Source organism: Rhinichthys klamathensis, unplaced genomic scaffold (genome assembly GCF_029890125.1).
Source record: "Rhinichthys klamathensis goyatoka isolate OS25496 unplaced genomic scaffold, OSU_Roscu_1.1 h1tg000160l_1, whole genome shotgun sequence".
In the NCBI taxonomy this organism is placed as follows: domain Eukaryota; kingdom Metazoa; phylum Chordata; class Actinopteri; order Cypriniformes; family Leuciscidae; genus Rhinichthys; species Rhinichthys klamathensis.
Window position 1 is genome coordinate 961,718 of NW_026606694.1, and position 19,556 is coordinate 981,273.

The 19,556-nt window shown below is 37.0% G+C and overlaps 1 protein-coding gene across 4 annotated transcripts in view; it reads left to right on the forward strand.

The window, feature by feature from the left end:
* The window catches only part of pde4ba (phosphodiesterase 4B, cAMP-specific a), a 232,389-nt gene that overhangs the window by 171,131 nt on the left and 41,702 nt on the right, over positions 1-19,556 (forward strand). For 3 of the 4 annotated variants that reach the window (XM_056258836.1, XM_056258837.1, XM_056258838.1), the window contains 4 exons: positions 13,736-13,930; positions 14,992-15,028; positions 15,121-15,191; positions 16,610-16,659. In XM_056258836.1, coding sequence (XP_056114811.1) covers positions 13,736-13,930; positions 14,992-15,028; positions 15,121-15,191; positions 16,610-16,659 — 353 coding nt within the window. Of the gene's footprint in view, positions 1-2,795; positions 2,940-13,735; positions 13,931-14,991; positions 15,029-15,120; positions 15,192-16,609; positions 16,660-19,556 lie in introns of those variants that run through there. The other variant, XM_056258839.1, reaches the window with a different exon arrangement.

The following is a 19,556-nucleotide window of genomic DNA, read 5'->3' on the forward strand; positions in this document are numbered from 1 at the left end:
TTAATATGTTCTTAATTTTGGAAAATATTTGAAAGAATTAAATAAATAAACAATGCCCATTACTTATATTTGTCGTTTTACATTTACTTGAAATGTTTCTTGTATTGTTTTATTTTTAATAAGTTACATCAAAACATTTCAAACCATGTGAATTACAAACTATTTTTAACAAAAGCTAATCAAACAGAAGTCTAAATTATGAAATAAACAAATAAAAATACAGGGACAGTCAGAGGTCGTAAAATATTACTCGCATTTTGAGTCATCCTTTTATTTTAGTTACATTTTAATAGATTAATTCATTTAAATGAATTAGTCGCTCATCATCTCTCTCTCTCCCCAACTTAGACTAATTATCTAAAATAATCATAATAAAAAAGGTTTTTATTAGATTCTAGCTAAATCTTACTCAAGGCTCGGTTTTCTTTATTTGTAAAATGCTGTCATCCAGTGGCCAGTAAGGTGTACTATCGTCTTAAATGTTTTTGGCACTCTTACCAATGTTGCTGGTAATTCTGCACACTACCAACCCATTATCTCTTAACAACCATGTCCCTTTGCATGATTTAAATTAACATTCTTATTTAATCACAGGTTTAATCATCATGGCTCCTGAGGCTAGTTTAGTGAATTAAGTGAAGTCAAAGACATTTCATTTTGAATCTATTAGGTTCTTATATGTTTATATTGGAAAGATTTTGACGAATATTGTCTACCGTTTCGTTTTGACCGGTGTCAAAAAATTATTTCACACTGAGTCATCCTCTGCATTCACACCCCCCTGTTCGACTCATTCTTTCTTTTACTTTTATCATCAGCTGTACGGCAGACAGATCTTCCCCTGCACTGCCCTTGTCTGCTCTGTTGTCATCTCAGCCTCCACACTTGTGAATTGTTTTGTCTTGTGTCGAAGTTTACTCTGTTTAACGTCATGTGTCTCTCCACAGCTTCGTTTCCTATCATGCGCAAGTAAGCATTTTAGCAGTTCACGATGACGACAGATCTGTGATCTTTAAGGGATTTTTTATGATGACTAAAGTTTGGGATGTTTTGTAATCCTATAACAGAGAACACATTTTCTTCTCATCGATGGTACTATTTTTACTATGTGTTACGAAACTTAATGTGCTAGATGTTCCACATGCTCATAAACAAAACAAAAAACGTTAAAAATAAAGCCTTGGCCCGTCCGTCACCCTATACTTGGTGCTCTATTCACTTGCATTCATATGCGTGTGAATGAAATGCAAGACCGGAAATTCAAGCTCATGCAGTTTTGTCTTCCACTGCATACCAAAGTTCAAATTTGATAACCTCTGACCTGTGAATGAATGCAAATAGGACTTAGACATTTGACCAATAGAGGATCTAAGCGTCACAAAGTGACCTTTTGGAAGAATTCACGTAACGTATATACACACTGAAAAGCTGCATGTTTTGGTCGGAAGTTTGCGTGTTCATAGTAAATGTGACCACAGCTTAAGAAACTCATTACACAGAAAACTCTTCGACCACAAACTATCATCTTTCTCTTTTTGTGTCTGAAACTCATTGAGTCGTTTAGCTGTCTATCAAACTTTTATGCAAACAGGCACATAGTATGGACAGAACATACTATATATTAAATAAGGATGCATTGATATTAAAATTCTGGCAAATGTGATTAGCTGATCAATATTTTTATATATTTTACCCATAACTAATATGGACAAAACATACCATATAAAAAGATGCAATGGTATTAAAATTCTGTCAGATGCGAAATCAAATCAGCATATTAGAATGATTTCTGAATGATCATGTGACACTGAAGACTGGATTAATGGCTGATAAAAATTCAGCTTTCCATCACAGAAATAAATTATATTTTATATTAAAATAGAAAACTATTATTTTAAATTGTAATATTTCACAATATTACAAATGTTTTCTGTATTTTTTATCAAATAAATGCAGGCTTGATGGGCATATATAAGAGACTTCTTTCAAAAACATTAAAAATAGTCATGTTTCCAAACTTTTGACCGGTACTATATAAATATAATATATATATATATATTTAAAAAATTGTTTTATTATAGACTTTAGTTATGTATACTGTATATATATATATACAATTATAGTCTAAATAAAACAATATTAAAAATTACAGTAGAAAAAAATATATATAAAAATTACATTTAGTATTATTACATGTCTTATTGGTTAAAAATAAAAGTGGGCAAAGATCATTGAAATTTAAAACTAGAGGAAGTGAGTATGCCAACATCGACCAGTTCTGATAAAAAAGAGTCATTGCTCGCTCATGCTTTGTGTGTGTGTGTGTGTGTGTGTGTGTGTGTGTGTGTGTGTGTGTGTGTGTGTGTGTGTGTTTGCTTTGATGTAAGTTGCTTTGAACAGTCATTTACAGTTCATAAATATTACAGTTCATCACTGAGCTAGAAAATGTTTAATTTCAAAAGGTTGCAAAGAGATCCAAACCATTTAAACACTTCTTCAAATATATTCCGACCATGGTGTGAACAGTATGCAGAAAGAGATAAAATCATGTTAACGACCCTTCTGTAATGTCGAATGTTCTTCATGAAATCGTTTGTCCGTGTCTACAGCAGACATTTAGGAATGAAACTTCTCATTTGTTCAGACATTCCAAGTCCTTGTTGTTTCGAGCTCCGCCCCGGGTTTCATGTGCGGCCGCATTCTCTTGCCTAGAGCTTAGTTGAGTGGTAGCGCAGCTGGACTTCAAAAGGAAGTGGCTGTGCGGTGAAGTTGAGCTCTGTGGGAGGGCACAAGTGTTAGAGGAGACGCTACTAGAGCACGCTCAACAGCACAGCGGTGTGTCTCAGGGCCATGCTCCGCAGGTCGCCCTGCCACAGAGGCAGGGTTCATTTTGACTTCAGTGAGGAGGTTGTAAAGAGGCTGCACACCTCCACCTTAAGGTTAGAAATAACACCCTCTTTTTTCTGTCTTTGTTATGTCTAGAGTCTGTCTGGTTCACATGCTTTCACACACTGTCTCTTACTCTCTCTCTCTCTCTGTTTGCTGGCTTATTTATGTGGTCACTGCAGCTATGTATTTACGTGCTAAGTACTACTTTAAATATGAGCCCGTACTTGCCCATCTATCCGCCAGTCTATGTCACGAATTTCTGTCCCTTTCCTCTGGACCCTTGTCACACAGCGATCAGGTGTCATCTCCTGTTGTGTATCTTTTCTTTTGAAACATCTTAGTCTGCAGTATCACTTTCTATACATTTTCTCTTTCTCCCCCCTTTTTTTCCAGGCTTCTTTTTTAGTTCATTGTGATGATTTGTTGTTGCTCAAGCAGTTTGCGAGTGTGTTTGTAAGTAAACTGAGCTCTGTGTTTATACAAGAGTCAAATTGTTCACAGCTGTTGTACATTTTCCGTCAAGTCTATTGTGTGCATGCATTGGATCAAGCGTTACACACTCTTTGTGCTCGTGATATCAATTGATACATTCAGCTCCACTGTAATTTCACACCTGAGACCTCTTCTTGCTTTACATTGTCTGGGTAAACATCACCACACCGCTTTAGCTCAATTCCAAACCTATAAGCTTCCCAGATGACATTTTGCCCTAATTGGAAAGAAAGATTGGGTTTAAGTATCCTTGCGTAAGAAGTTTAGAAACAGTTTTATTTTATTTTAGTGTGAGTGCACTGTTTCTTCAGTTATGAATATGTCTTTGTGTCAGTCTGTAATGCGTGTTTATATACACTTTAAATGTCAAACACATGCATGAATGAATGAATGAGTGTGTGAACATCTGTGTTTATGCACAGCATGCTCTGACGTCCGGGAAGGGTGTGTAAAGGTGTCCAATGACTCCATATGCCAACAAAGATAATCTCCACGTTTGGTGGATTTTGTGTATTTACTAGTGTATTACTAGTTGCCATATAAACACTATATAGAGAAACATTGCTCCAAAATTAAACAAAAAATTCTTTGGAAGATATCACTGAACATTTATTTAACCATATAGCAAATGTTAGAGTTAATTTTTCATCTGTTTTTTTGTGTTTATTTAAAATGAGACAAATCTGATATTATTTTTATCTTATATCTGTTACTTAAGTTGAGATAGTTCTTTAAATGCTGATCTAACCAGCAGAAGACACAAACTGGGTTTACATCCCAGTTGCACAGTTTTTTGTTTTTCCCCCAGTTGCGCAGGGTTGCGTTGCAATGTGCCCCTATTAGAACTATGCTTCTATTCTATACTTTTATGAATTCTATTGAGAAACCATGAGAAAAAGGTGAATAAAGATAGCTATTATGTTTTGAACCATGCTTTAGCTGTGTTGTGTTTGTTGTCAACCTAAAAAAATAGTTTAGAATTAATTTTTTTAAAAATTAAGCTGTCATATGGTCGTGTTACAATGTGCCCCTCACATGTTACAACAGGCGTGTAGAGTCGCATTTCAATTCCATTCTTCCAGGGGTATATCAAGAAAAAAGTATACACTGCATTAATGAAACAAAACCACATAATTGTACTAGACATGTGTGAAATTAATGTGTTGAAATTAAATAATAAATTCTCTGAACCCCAAGTTGATTTACACAAACTGAGAAAGTCAAAAAGTGTTAGGTTGTGCTGCGCTCTCCCCTAACTTTGGAAACTAGCAATGACCAGGAACACAGGGAAAACTAGAACAGGGGGGGGGGGGGGGAACTAAAACACAATGGAAACTAACTAAACACAACCCTGACACTATTAAAATTGGCACAAACAAACATTCACTTGCATACCAACTGATTTTTTTTTTTTTCAAAACTACTGCGTCATCTTAAATGATCCCCAGAGTAGGGCATCTATTTGTTCCGAAATAAGCCATGGAAAAACAGCCTTGTTGAATGCCATTTAAAGCAGGGTCCACAGCCTTGAATGTTCTCACGGATCAGCTCATATGAACTTCCCTCTTCTGTTTCTGAGCCTCTGATGCCACAGTAGATTCCAGTGTAACTTGCCTTTAAAGTCCCCTTCTTCCCCACATGATCAAATCCTGCATTACAAAATATCTATGATGCCTGATAATGTAATAATTTAGTTGCTCATGTGTTACAGTGAAGTACATTTTGTCAATCATTTCCACTACAAGACCGAGGAACTGAAACACAGATCTTTATGATTTGCAACCCATTATAATGTCTCCTTGTGTCTCCATTGTTAGAGTGGTGGCCAGAGCCGGATTATCCATAAGGGCACTTGGGCCAGTGCCCAGGGGCACCAACCATTCACAACCACTAGGGGGGCACCACATGAGTCAAGCTTTAAAAATATTTTTCGTAAATTGTTATATTATTAACTTGAAATTCTTGACAGACCATAAATAAATCGTTTATGAACACTAATTTAACAATAATAATAACAATAATGATTTAATAATAAATTATAAATAAATAAAGATTACATGACCACTATCACTCCCCCCTCCCCAATCTGTCAGAGTTGCGTTGGTCCACAACAAATACGTGCAAATGTGTCATTTTTTTAACGGCTACAAAAAAATGAATTAAAATCAAAACTGGACAGACGTCAATTGAGTGGTTTTGCAAAAAGAAAGTTAAAGAAAGACAAGGACGCTAGACGTAGCTACAATTCACAATGTTCCAGGTATCGAAAGATTTTTTGTGAGAACATCACGGGAATTGCTATCACTAGCAGCGCTGAGTCTGACGAAGCCGGAGCTAACTGTGGAGACGGTAACAAAGAAATGGACTTTGGGGATGTAGTTGACACCTTTCCTTGCGCAAAATCAAGGAAGGAGCAGTTCTGCTAAACTTAATACATGAAAACGTTTTACCAGATTTAGTGCTACACTTATTGTCTCTTATTTGTTCCTCACTAAATAAGGTTTTTTTTTCACTAAATGTTCGATTTTATACAATTATTGTGCACTTGTGATTTTTCTAGACTAAATTTTACTGCTGAGTTACCCACTAATCTAGTTTATATAATAGAATTTTTGTCATAGGTTATGATCATATTTTTTTTTATTTGTTGTTTTTCTTTATAATGAAGTTGTCTGTATTAAGTAGATTATGTTTAACAGAAAATAGTGATTATCAGTTCAACACACAGAGTTATAGAAATTCTACTTGATTTTTTTTTTTTTTAACTGCGCTGGTATCGGATCGGTATAATTCAATACTAAGAATTTTTGGTATCGGATTGGATCGGTTCAGAAGAAATGGTATCGGGACATCCCTAATATTTTCTGGTAGGCTATATCTAAGTTACCCAGGAGCTCTGTTGACATAGGCTTAGCTAACGTTAGCTACAGCTTGATGAATTGAGTTGAACACAGCAGGAGAGAACGCAACATTAGCCAGCTAGCTAAAGCTCTGGTGGGAAATTATTAGCTAACGCTACGGAGGCCATAATATTTTTGACTCATGGCTGAAGTTAAGTTTCTCCAACTCTCCCCAGGTTGGCAAAAAAAATGCATCTCAAAATGCATCAGATTGATGCTATAAAATATGGAATATTTAAAAAATTTCTTCCGGGGGGGCATGCCCCCGGACCCCCCTAGAGGGGTAATATCCTTCTCACCTTTTTCACCCCTGACCCCTTTTCATGCCTGTAGAGGTAAGAAACCTGATAGATTTATTATTATTTTTGGGCAAACGTGAATTGACGCTGTCAATTAATTTATGTACATTTTTAATTGACACATTTGAATATAGGGGGCCTTTTGAGGTATAGTGCCCAGGGGCACCACACTGTCTTAATACGGCCCTGGTGGTGGCACTTACATTTTAAAGGACAAGTTTGCTATTTTACACTTAAAGCCCTGTTTTAAGATCGTTTCTGATGAAATAGAACGGTTAAAATTTGGACACATGGTGCTGGCCCGAGAAATTTCTGTGTAGCCCTCCTACCGGGTAGAATCTTGTGGCTCACAAAGTAAAAAAACTTTCTAAGGGATCTTAAATTTATCCACTACCCCGGTGGAGGCACATTTCCCTTCAATTACACTGTCAATATTACCCAGATCTCAGATCTTCACCTAATAGTGTCAGATTTATGTTTGCTATTTGGAAATGATAATAAAACACTACTGATTTCTCTTTAGATCTTAAAATACAAATCTTTCAAAGAAAAAAAACAAATTAACGTTATACGATTCTTTCCACAGGAAATCACACAAAATGATGCAGATCAATCAACATGTATTTATTCTTCGTAGTACTCTGTTGTCTTTGTTTTTTCCCCTCTTTGAATGCCCAAATAATTCAATTCACAAAGTCACAACCAATAATCACCATAAAATAAAATAATATAAAATGTCAATGTAATAAATTTACCCAGCTGGGATTTTCAGTACACAGATGGCGCGCTAGTTGGAGCTCTTTGATGCAAAAAACACAGTGTAGTAGGCCTACTCACGAATCAGGAAAAACAAGAATTCAAATTGCAGAATAATTCTCACTTCCCAGCTAGATGATACACAGCATCCGGGGCACAACCCACAATGACGTCGAGTGGAACTCAATGAACTCCTCCCTCCTCGTGGTGGCAGATGCATCCGCGAAAGTAGATCCCTCGACTTCGACGATCTTTCGGTGTTAAAACAATAAACACACACTTAACATAAACTCCCAACTACACCACTGCAATACTTTTACCCCAAATCAACCAAATAAACACGGGTATTCTTCCGGTTGTCAAACGAATTAGGCTACTAGCACTTAGACTTCAACACTGAACTTGAGAAAATAAACACGGGTATATTCTTCCGGATTTCACAATCTAAACTAATAAAACAAATCAACGATGATAGAAAAACAAAACAGATTCTCTCATATGGTATCCTCGTCGTGTTAGATCTCCTCCATCTCTCTCACTCACGCAAAACTGAAGTGCGCCGTCTCTCACCGAACTCTCCCGCAACGTTTTTCTTTCCGTGCTGAAAGCTGCAAAACCGATGCGTGAACGACGCACAAACTTTCGTCACCGAGCTGCTCCTCAAAATGTCCGTGAATGTTGACTGATATCAGTCTTCTCAGAACGGTGAACTTCACTGACCAATTTCGGGGGGAAAAAACAACAACAACCACTCTGTTTCCTTTTTTCTCTCTGTCCTCCCCCCCCCCCCCCCCTTCTTGAACTTCAGAGGTCAAAGTACACAGTTCTCATCGTCAGAATTACGCTCTTAGAAAACAAAATAAAATGTACCCATTTATGATTTGTTTTCCCTTACACCCACATTTGAAAAAAACTGTTTATATGTCTCATATATAAACATGAAAGAAAGAAATAAAGTCGATCTACACTTTATTTGAGTGTATTTTATCAGACTCAAATACAAATAATGAGATTCTCTTCTCATAAAAAAACCCCAAAAGTTATTTAGAAACCCAAACATTTATCCAGGTCTCTACATCTGTTTCTGTGGTTGCACCCCCGCCCCCCCCCCCCCCCCCTCCCCACCCCTCCCCACCTCCACGATGGTTGCATAGGTGCACAGGAACAATCCTTCCTAAAACGCATTAAACTTTAGTTTACAAAGACGTGAAACTCACCGAGTGGTCAGGGGTGTTCACTGATATGCTCACACAAAAATCGCTGCAAAATATGCTTTCCAACAGGTTTTATCGTAGTTTTGTCCAACTCCATTGACTTGACTTGGTACAAAAACTACGATAAAACCTGTTGGAAAGCATCTTTTGCAGCGATTTTTGTATTTCTATTTCATCAGAAACGATCTTGAAACAGGGCTTTAAGTGTAAAATATCGAACTTGTCCTTTAAGTGAAGTGGATAATAGAGACTATCTTTTGGATCAGCTCTACATAAACTATTGTTGTGTTGTGCATGTGCTAGACAGTGAGTCAACACCAGTCACAAGGTAATAAGATACTTACTTGAAAACAACATCCTGCTCTTTCTGTTTCATGGTGAGAATATAAACATCAAACAATCTTTATTCTTCTTTATAATTGCTGAAAAACATTTTCAATAGCTGCCCTCCCAACCATATGATATTCCGTCTTTGCACAATTATTACAAATGAAAACAAGTGAGGCAGTCACGTACAAATGTTAGATCTTAGCTTTAAGACAACAAGGGGTTATTTGTTGCACTGTGGTCAGCTCTGATGTCAAGTATTATTAAGCTCAAAATTGTTGATGATAACCATTCACTTTACATTAAATATTTTTTGCCCGGTCATTGAGCAGTGTTGTTATTGTTAGCTTATAAACAAACGGAAACTGTTAAAAATAGTTTTTATTAAGATTAAATAAAATAACATATAAATATTTTCAGCTAGTTACGAAGACAACAGTTTTCATTTTTGTTTAAGTTGAAGTATTAAAATTAAGCTAAAACTGAAATAAAAATAAATAAGTTACATTTAAGTATATATATATATATATATATATATACTTTTTTTATTTATTACAAAAGCACATAAGGAAATTTATTCAAATGAATATTTATGAAAATATTCAAATGAAACCTATTTCAAAATATATATAAACAATACTAAAATAACACAGGGGTAAAGAAGATTTTGAGACAATCTATATGCATGTGTACTCCTAAACATTGACATCATTATTAACATTTAGCAGATATTTAGTTCTGGTTTAAAATGCAGTTTTTCTCTTCTGGGGGAAAAAAGTTGATGACTCATCATGACCTACAGATTCTAGAATGAGAAAGTCCCTCCCCCATTGAGCCTATCATCTGTGATGTAAAAGCTTTTTGGGATATTACATTATTTATTTATTTTTAAATGCAGAACTATAGTTTAATAGAAAATACATCATCACAACACAGAAAACTGCACTTATCAATGGTGTTTTTTGGCTTTTAGTATGAATATATTAGCCTTTCTGTTATCTATAAGCTAGTGTGCTCCAAAACAATGACGCATTTAGAAGATTTAAGCATTCAGGACTCTCACTTCCGCAAATATGGATCAATGATTTTGATGACATCACTCTGCACTTTAGCTTCTCATCAGATTTTCTGTCCAATCAAATGCTTTCTAGAATGAACTAAAGTGTCCACTTATAGGGGATAGGGAATGATTCAGATAGTGTAAATGTGCTTTCCATTCGGGCGAATGAAGTCGCGTGAACTGCCGCAGTGCGCACACCGTCCGTTTCAGTCCAGAGACACGATAGTACAGAGTGGATCATATGTGCTCATATGCGGATGAGCTGTGATATAAATGAAATGCTATTGACTGTTTTAAAAAAGGGGAGGAGCTGTCCCACCCTGTCTTCCTGTATCAGTGGAAATTACGTCAACACATTGAATAATGCTGCACGTTTCAAGGCATTTCAGTGGGCCTTTTAAGTGTTCAGCTAAGTAAAGTTATTGTAAGATGTCACCTTGGCCACTTGAGACTTGTTCTACTTAACTTTTATAATTGTTTATTTCCTCCCAATGTAAAGCCACTATCACCTTTTACATGAACTCTGTAATTGTAATGTCATGGGAATCAGAGATACTGGTTACAGCTGAGGTCAGAGGTGTCATTTCCTTTTCAGTCTTAACCTCTCCAGGGAGCTCAAATGACCCAGACTATACTCTGCTTACTCTGACCCAGATAGCTATACTCAATGAAGATGTCAGTCAGACTAACACTTAAAGTTTCTTACAAAGAATTTCCATTGAAAGGATATTGTAAAAAGTGTGCAATGAGAAATACCACTCTGTGGATAAAAAAAAAACAGCTTCCTTCCAGTCCGTTTCAGTTTAAAGCTACAATATGTAATTTTTATCGCCACTAGGGGTCGCTAACCTCTTACAATAATAAAGCCGTAGGTTGATGACGCATAAGCGGAATTATGGAACTTGTCATCATGCTGATGGATCTAATAATGTTTATGGATGAGTGAATACATTGACGTTTTTAACATGACTGTGGGATAGGGCGCAATTGCTAATGAGAGACAGATATCAGCGCCACACGCGAGTCCCGCGGATATAAAGGAAGGACATTTCTTTCTACCGAACTACCCGCAAGTGCTGAATTACTACACACAGGTCAGTTTATTAGACAATTAAACTTGTGAGGTAACGCAGCACTGTTTCACTTGGTCTACTCTACACTGTGACTATTACACTAAACTGCATTTGAGTGTGGTGAAAGTTATAATGTTATACTATGTGTTAGTTTGTTGGCTGTATGAGACTAGCAGTGAGCTAGATCAACATTAGAATAACATACAGATCATATTCTAACATTTCATCATGTTGAGCTATATAACATTGATTAGTTTTATGTACATTTGCTCACCTGTCTAATAAAGTACATGCAAGAGCGGCGTCTCTGTAAAGTCGCTGATATTGATTCTCGTGTTAGTTCTCCTTCTGTCCCAAAGTCTGCTTGCCATGGCCCACAATGTTTGAACGAAACAACAACAGCGTGAGCGTGCCGCTAGACGTAACGCAGTTGTCCACATCTGTCGCCATGGTTACTATGGCAGTACAAGCAGAAACCAGGGATAACGCGGATATTATGTCATTGACAGGTGACAATGTCCAGGGACGAGCCATTATTTAAAATTGGAATTTCTCTGAAATTAAAAATCTTTGGGAACTTTTGGGATATTGTAAGTACACAACTGCAGGAAATATATTACACTGTGCAAGTGATTGTTGGATATTTTATTACAGTAATCTTACATATAGTACCTTTAAGTGTTTGTCTGGTTTTGTCATCTGATTTTTTTTGTTCAGCAATTAATGTTGAATCAAGAGCAGTTTTTGCTTTATATCATAGTGGAATGAATGGCTGAATGTACAGCATAAGGAGATAAATTACCCAAATTTAGGTCTGTTTCACACAGTATGTATAAGCAGTTTCAGTTACTGGCTTATCACACCCTTCCTGGACGTCATTCACACTTGCAGCGTAGCAGAAGCATTATAGAATTAGGTTGTGAATGTTGTTAAAAATAATCAATGTACCAACCCTTAAAAAATACTTTATAGTATATAGCTTTTCTGTATATAGAGCCGCAACTGTGAGACCCAGCAGAAATGCTGTGTGAAACAAGCATTGAGTACACATATCAGAACATCTCTTGTGGTTTTCCTTATTCGTAGTGCAGTGTCTCACTCCACATATTTGACTTATTATCTCATCTATCAAAAAGATTAATTGTATTGTACTTTTGTGTTAATAACTACATCAAAACATAATAATTTAAATAAACTCCAAGCATGCTTCAAAATGCATGACAGGAAACAACTGCAACTAACTGCAAACAAGAAGAACAAATACCAAAAAAGGGACACACTACATTGCAAACAGAAACACAAGAGACAAAAGAAAACACAAGATAGAAACATTTGAGACAAAATGAGAGATGCATTGATTGTAATCACAAGACAGAGTCAGTACAAATAAACACTTCAATATGACCAAGTAAACAGATGTGTTTATAATGTAGTTTTGAAGATGCATGGGAAGAGTTGAAATTATGCCAGAGGGAGGGAATTCCAGGATCTAGGGGCCGTGGTCGATTTATTGTCAGAGGAGGACAGTCTGAACTTCTGAACACTTTTTTTGTGTGAAATTACCTATAAAGCAGTTGTACAGACATTGCATGGTATTTCTTTAAGATTATCCATGAATTCATATCTCATTTGTACCAAAAACTGTGTTAACATTCTTATTTGCATATTTGCTGTGTTAATGTCATTGACCATTTGAACACTGCACACAACCTGTTTATACTGTAGAACCTCACTGATTCCTCACTATGCAATCCAGTTTGTCTTAAACAAATTTGACTGAAATTCACCCCCTTTTAAAAATACAAGTGTGAAATGTTGCTTTTTGGGGTTTAAAAAGATGATAACCCGGGGTTAAGCACAGTGTGAAAAGCCCAAATGCTGTTGATGGTGGTTGTGAATGGCAGGCTAACAGGAAAAAGGGGCACAATAGGAGGATGTTGATTCAGTGTTAGCTGCTGTTATCAGACGCCGGACCTCCACGTGGACCAGGCCACACAGTGACATCTCAATAACTCTTATTATCACTTGAGAAATATTTTTATGGAGTTATCAAATTCATGCATGCATGTGTGGTGAGTGTGTGTTGTAGTAAAATCAGAAAAACAAGGAACGGGTTTAGAATGGTTCTCCTATTCCCTAGTTTTACTTTTGTAGTGCATGTAATGTGTTTTTTTGTTGTTGTTTTTTTGCTTTGAGACTCTCCAGTGCTTGAGGAGCAAAAGTGAAAGGTCTCCAAACCTCTGGCACTCTGAGCGTAAAGACCATCGCTACTTCCTCCCAGTTAGATCTGAGATCACAAACACATCTGAATCGAACACAAGCGTCTTTTAAAACTGTTTATTTGAGTTGAGCGTAATGTGTTTCCCCATGTTTCTCTTTTGTTTGATGTGGGCTGAGACCATCTCCACTATGTTTCCTTATGGTTTGGAAAGATGAGACGTGCTTCCGCCCCAAGTGCTGGGAATCTTTGAGACTTTCCAGAGCTCTCTGGTCCCAGAGGACAGCTTGTGTATTTCTCCTGAAATTTTCATTAAGCTATATATAACTTATTTTATGGATGGCTAAGGTGAATCAGGACTTGTTTTTAGTTTCGAATGCAAAGTCTTAGTCTTCAGTAAGACAAGTGCATTTATATATGTTAAAGTGACACCAATCCAAGACCATTAAATAGACATTCATTTGTCCATACCTTAATTTCAATGTATTGTTTTTTGTGCCATTGCAGTTTCGATGTGGAAAATGGCCCTTCTGCAAGCTGTAGTCCTTTGGATCCCCAGGCCTCACCGGGTTCTGGCCTGGTTCTGCACACAAACTTTCCCAGCCACAACCAGCGGAGAGAGTCCTTCCTCTACCGCTCAGACAGCGACTATGACCTTTCACCAAAGTCAATGTCTCGAAATTCTTCTATCGCCTCAGAACTGTGAGTATAGTGGTATTTTTCATTGTTTTAATGTATTAGTAGCTACCTTTTATTTACTGAAACAGTTGAAAACAACAACTTAATATTTAATTGGTTTGCTGGTCCAAACTGGACTGGTTTCTGGGCTCTTGTCAGCTGTTTAGGCAGAAAGACCAGCTAAACTATCTTAGATCATCTAAAACCACCAAACCATCCTAGGCTGGTTTATTTCTTTGTTTTTATGAGAGAAAGATTTGTTGTAAATCTGAACACTTTTTCCTGCACAACGCATCTTTTAAGGATGGCTATAGTTGTCAACTGTTGTCATACATTTTAGTAATCATTAAATCATCTTCACTAATTAGTCAACTTTCTAGGAAAACACTTTTTTTTGCCACCATATCTAAATCATTCAGCATCTGGTAATCTGAGGACCTTGAAGTTGTTTAATATGCCTTTCTTTCTTCAACGCTAATATTTCTGTTTCCAAACATGTCTACTGAAAAGGTAAAAATGGAGGCAGGGCTGTTTTAGTGAAGTTGATTTATGCACTGCTGCTCATGGCAGTGAGATTTGCATGCCAGGACGTATCTCAATCAAGGCCTTATTTCCTAAGCCTTCTGGCAGTAACTGTCTGGAATTTTATGAGAACGCATTTTCCAGAGTCTTAGATGCCAAATATCTGTTGAACCCTGAGGAATGTGCTGGATTGTTCTTGTTAACCAATTTTTTTTTTTAGTGCCATTTAGGGTCCTGATACTAAAAGGAACCTCTCGTTACCTCTTTTGATAATAAGTCTGATTCTGAGTTCTAATTCCATGGAATATAAAATGACATCTGACATATAAAGTTGAAAGTCAACGTGAATTGCTGGTCGCAACCCACTTTACTTCTGTAATGCGGTGTATTTCAGAGTGAAACTAAATATTTAACACAGGAAATTTAGCCAGTTCACAGTAAGACCAGTAACAACCATTAAGGAAGTGAATAGGGTCCGTTTAGATTTTTTGTTGACTTGAAATAATAGCGTTTGCTTTGTTTGAGTGTCAGTTGCTCAAGATGTTATTCCCTCTTGATTGCAGGCATGGGGATGACCTGATAGTCACACCTTTTGCTCAGGTAAACACATCAGTGGCACGTTTCTTTAAGGATTATTTTTCAAATGGACGTGTGCTTTGTTTTACCTCAGCTTTATTTCTCACTTTTTCTAGGTTCTAGCAAGCCTTCGAAGTGTCAGGAACAACTTTACTGTCTTGACCAACGTTCAGTGCACATCTAATAAGTAAGTATTATTGCAAACAGAAGCTATGACATTAAACAAACTTAAATAGGCAATTCAAATAGACTAAATCCAACCCCACCCCCCAAAAAATAACATTGTATTTTACCGCCGAGTTTTTAAAAGGATTGTTTTTCGTTCAAAAAAGAAAAATTCAGTTTGATTCAAGAAAGTTTGTAAAAATTATTTTGACATTGCTCAGTTAAAAAAAAATGCACATGCTGTAATGCGATGGGTGTCTATGGGGCAAGAATCTGTTCAGTATTGTAAGAGAAATTAAAAATGTAAATACATGCACACTGTTTCACCACAAATCTTGACTAGAATAGAATCTCTTTCTAGCCTGAAGAATAAAATCACTTAATCTGTGAAAAGTTATATCCAATCTTACATCTCCTCTGACTATTTAAAGCAACTAAACTGTGTAACTTTCACATGATACATGAAGGAAACCAGAGGAATATGATGAAACTATCCACAAAATACTGTTTACATGGAGCAAACTCCACCAGCAGGAATTACGTCAGAAGGGCAGACCATAAGTGTTAGGAACAGTATTCTTAATGCTGCAAAAATGCCAATTTAGTTTTTAAAGCTCAAATAACACAGGTTAGTTTATGAAATAATTAATATAAGTGCTATAACAGCAATATGTACTTACAAATAATAAAAAAATTCATGTTTTAATAATAAATACGACCACAAGAGGACAGTCTTTCCTAATATTTGTTTTATGGACTCTGCCACCCATGCGCACACTGACATTTAACTAGAGCCATTTTCCACTTATCGTGTCACCAGTTTTCAAGATTTCAATCCCTACCAAAAATCACTTGCCTACAGAGAAGATTTTCCAGATGCCCCTAAATTCCATTTTTCCAACTGAGAGATGAGGGTAAATGGTGGAAAAGGTGTTTATTCGCAGTTATTCATGGAGGGAATATTTTCCCCATTTCAAATAACCATCTGCGTCAGGGCAATTATACCGCACTGTTAGAGGCTTTTGTTAGGCGCCTTTTCTTGTTTATTCGAAGGGAAAACCCGTTCAGAAGAACTTAATGGGAAATTCTTCAGAAGTATGTGCAGAAAAGAGGACACACCCTGTGATATAATAATAATAATAATACGTATGTGTTAGTATCACATCAAATCCATGATTCACTTAAGAAAGATATGTTGCAGAGTGCACAGACTTGAATATAGTTTCTTTAATTCTTCTTTAATGTGGAAATATGCTCTTTGCTTTGACATTATGCATCCTGTTATGGTTATAGATGACTCAATAGAATGGCAAATGGGTGTTTTTTCAAAAATACACACATAATTGATTGAAATGCAGGGGTTTTCAGCTTGTGTCAAAATTGTTTGTTTGTCTTTATTTGGCTACAATTTCAGTAATCTTTTAACATTTCTCCTTGCAGGAGGTCCCCCGTGTCCAACCAGCCCCCCATTACCAGAGTGTGCCTACCTGGTAAGTCTGCATATAATTTCACATATTCATAAATGTATCCCAAATGCGGTCCAAAAGTCTCAGACCAATACTGAAAGACAACCTTTTCAGATTTAATACAGTTTTTTCATTACAAATGATATAAAGAGCAAACTGATTTAAGTGAAAAGTGAGTGCAGAATCTTAAATATTGACTCTTCACTGTAGTTCCATGGTTCAAAATCCTAAAAAGAAACCTAAAAAACATGGTGAAACCCAGATTTTCAGTATGTCCTCTTTTAATATACAGGCATTTCCTATGCTTTTAAAGTAACTCCATCTTGAAGATCATGTGTTTGTGTGTGTGCCTGTAAACACGTGTTTTGCTGTGGTGTGTGTCCATATATTTTTAATGATAGAGAGACCTCTTGCCATGCTACGTGACTGCCCACGGCGTTGCCCTCTTGTATCCCTCATCATCACTCATCTCCGCCTCAGCTTCTACTGATTGACCGGGCAGTGTTGAAACGTTTAGTAGACTAACGTACACACACATTCAAGCATGGTGCCCATATTAGTGGCTGTTTTGTCTAGTTTTACAGAACGTGTTAGACCATAGGAAAAGGCCATGGCTGCTACATGTTGGTCTTTCACACGCACGCACACCAGCCAAACACAATAATGCAACGGACAACAGCCTGACACAGCCGAAGGTTTTGTATAACCGGTGGGAAAATTCCTCATAGTTCACTCTCTGTCCTTGAGGATGGCTCCCAGTGTGATATCAGAAAACACGCCAGACAGAGATTTCAGAAAAACTGTAATCTATTCTAACTAAACAGAACAAGGCCATTTACTGGAGCCTCTATTATACAGCCCAGACTGTTTCCTTAGAAATGTCAAGAAAACCTTGGCGGACTGAAGTCATTTCTGAAGGAGAATCAGAGAGAGATTGTTCACATTTCATCAAGGAATAGATGAAAGAGGCTTTATATAAACACAATCATTAGCAGGTTTTGTTTAAAGGGATAGTTCGGCCAAAAATGATATTTAACACATGCATTACTCACCCTCAAGCCGTTCGAGATGCATATGTCAATCTTGTTTCAGACGAACACATTTTCAGTTATTTTAGAAAATGTCTTAGACCCTTCAGTGGATATAATGTGAAGCAATGGGGTCCACCTCCTTCAAGTCCCAAAAATGTGCATACATTCTTCACAAAAGTAATCCATCCGGCTCCAGGGGGATAAACGAAGGCCTTCTGAGGGTAATCCGTGCGGTTTTGTCGTAAAAAAATATACATATTTAAAACTTTATAAATGAAAATATCTGACTGCCGGCAACGATCGACGCGCGTTCACGGGTGATGGAAGTCGGCGTACGAGGTAGGACGTAGCGTAGGAACCGTCGTGAGTGACGTAGAACGAACGCGCCAGCGCAGCCAGAGAGCAGAGCAAAACAAAACACTTCCATCACCCGTGAACGCGCGTCGATCGTTGCCGGAAGTCAGATATTTTCATTTATAAAGTTTTAAATATGTATATTTTTACGACAAAACCGCACGGATTACCCTCAGAAGGTCTTCGTTTATCCCCCTGGAGCCGGATGGATTACTTTTGTGAAGGATGTATGCACATTTTGGGACTTGAAGGAGGTGGACCCCATTGCTTCACATTATATCCACTGAAGGGTCTAAGACATTTTCTAAAATAACTGAAAATGTGTTCGTCTGAAACAAGATTGACATATGCATCTCGAACGGCTTGAGGGTGAGTAATGCATGGGTTAAATATCATTTTTGGCCGAACTATCCCTAAAATGCAATAAAATTGTGTAATTGACTGTATTCTTGTAACACAACGTTATGTATAAGAAAAGCTAAAGAATCAAAATGGTAACACTTTATTTTGATTGTCCCCTTAGACATTCTACTAACTAAGTAACTTTGTAACTACATATCAACTAACTTTCAGCTGAGTATTAGTAGACTTTCTGCTTAATGTCTTCTAACACAGCCTAATTTTGATGCTCCCCAACAGACATTCTACTGACTATAATGTTGTAAGTACATTATTTTACTGAACTACACCCTAACATCTATCCCTAACCTAACAGTCAACTACCATCTACTACTCTAATGAGAGTTAGTTGCAAAATTACTTCTAGGCAGCAGAATGTTTAAAATGGACTATCAAAATAGTGTATCCCCATATTGGATGAACGTTAGTATAAAAGCACTGTACAAAAAGTAGCGGTAGTAAAGGTGTTGGTGCACTTGTATCAGGCATGTTGTGCCTTGGTGCTCACTTGGGAGACAGGTTTGAATCCATCAAATCCATCTAGCAAAAGCCCTAAAATAAAACAAGCTTGCAAACTTCACTAAGCTCTTTTTGGGGGGTAAATTGGATTATAGAAGGAAAAATAAGCTTGAAATAGTATGGGAAAGGTTGAACTGTCAGTATAAGACTATAGATTGCTAGTGTTTGACCTGTACAGTCTGGTTTGGTGGCGGTAATATAGGATCCTGCATTCACAGTTGAATCAATATATTTCTAGGAAAGATGGAAAAATCAAATGAAGTGGAAGAGAAGGGACATACAGTAGAATATTGTCCATGTGTGTATCATTTAGCTATAAGGGGGCGGCAGGAGTACAGCTCCATCTAACACTGAGTAGATACGGTAAAATGCTCAAAGTGCTCTTGTAACGTCAATAATCGGGCCATACAGCAAGTCCGGCCTACAAAAAAAAAAAGGACCAGGGGCCTCATGTATCAACACTGCGTACGCACAAAAACACGGCGTACGTCAGCTTTCACGTTCACGGCCAGATGTACTAACAGTGAAATTAACTTAAGAATGTGCGTTCCTCCAAGTAAACTTCATGTCTGGCGTACGTACATTTGTCGTGATTTTTGTCCGTTGGCGACTCATAGA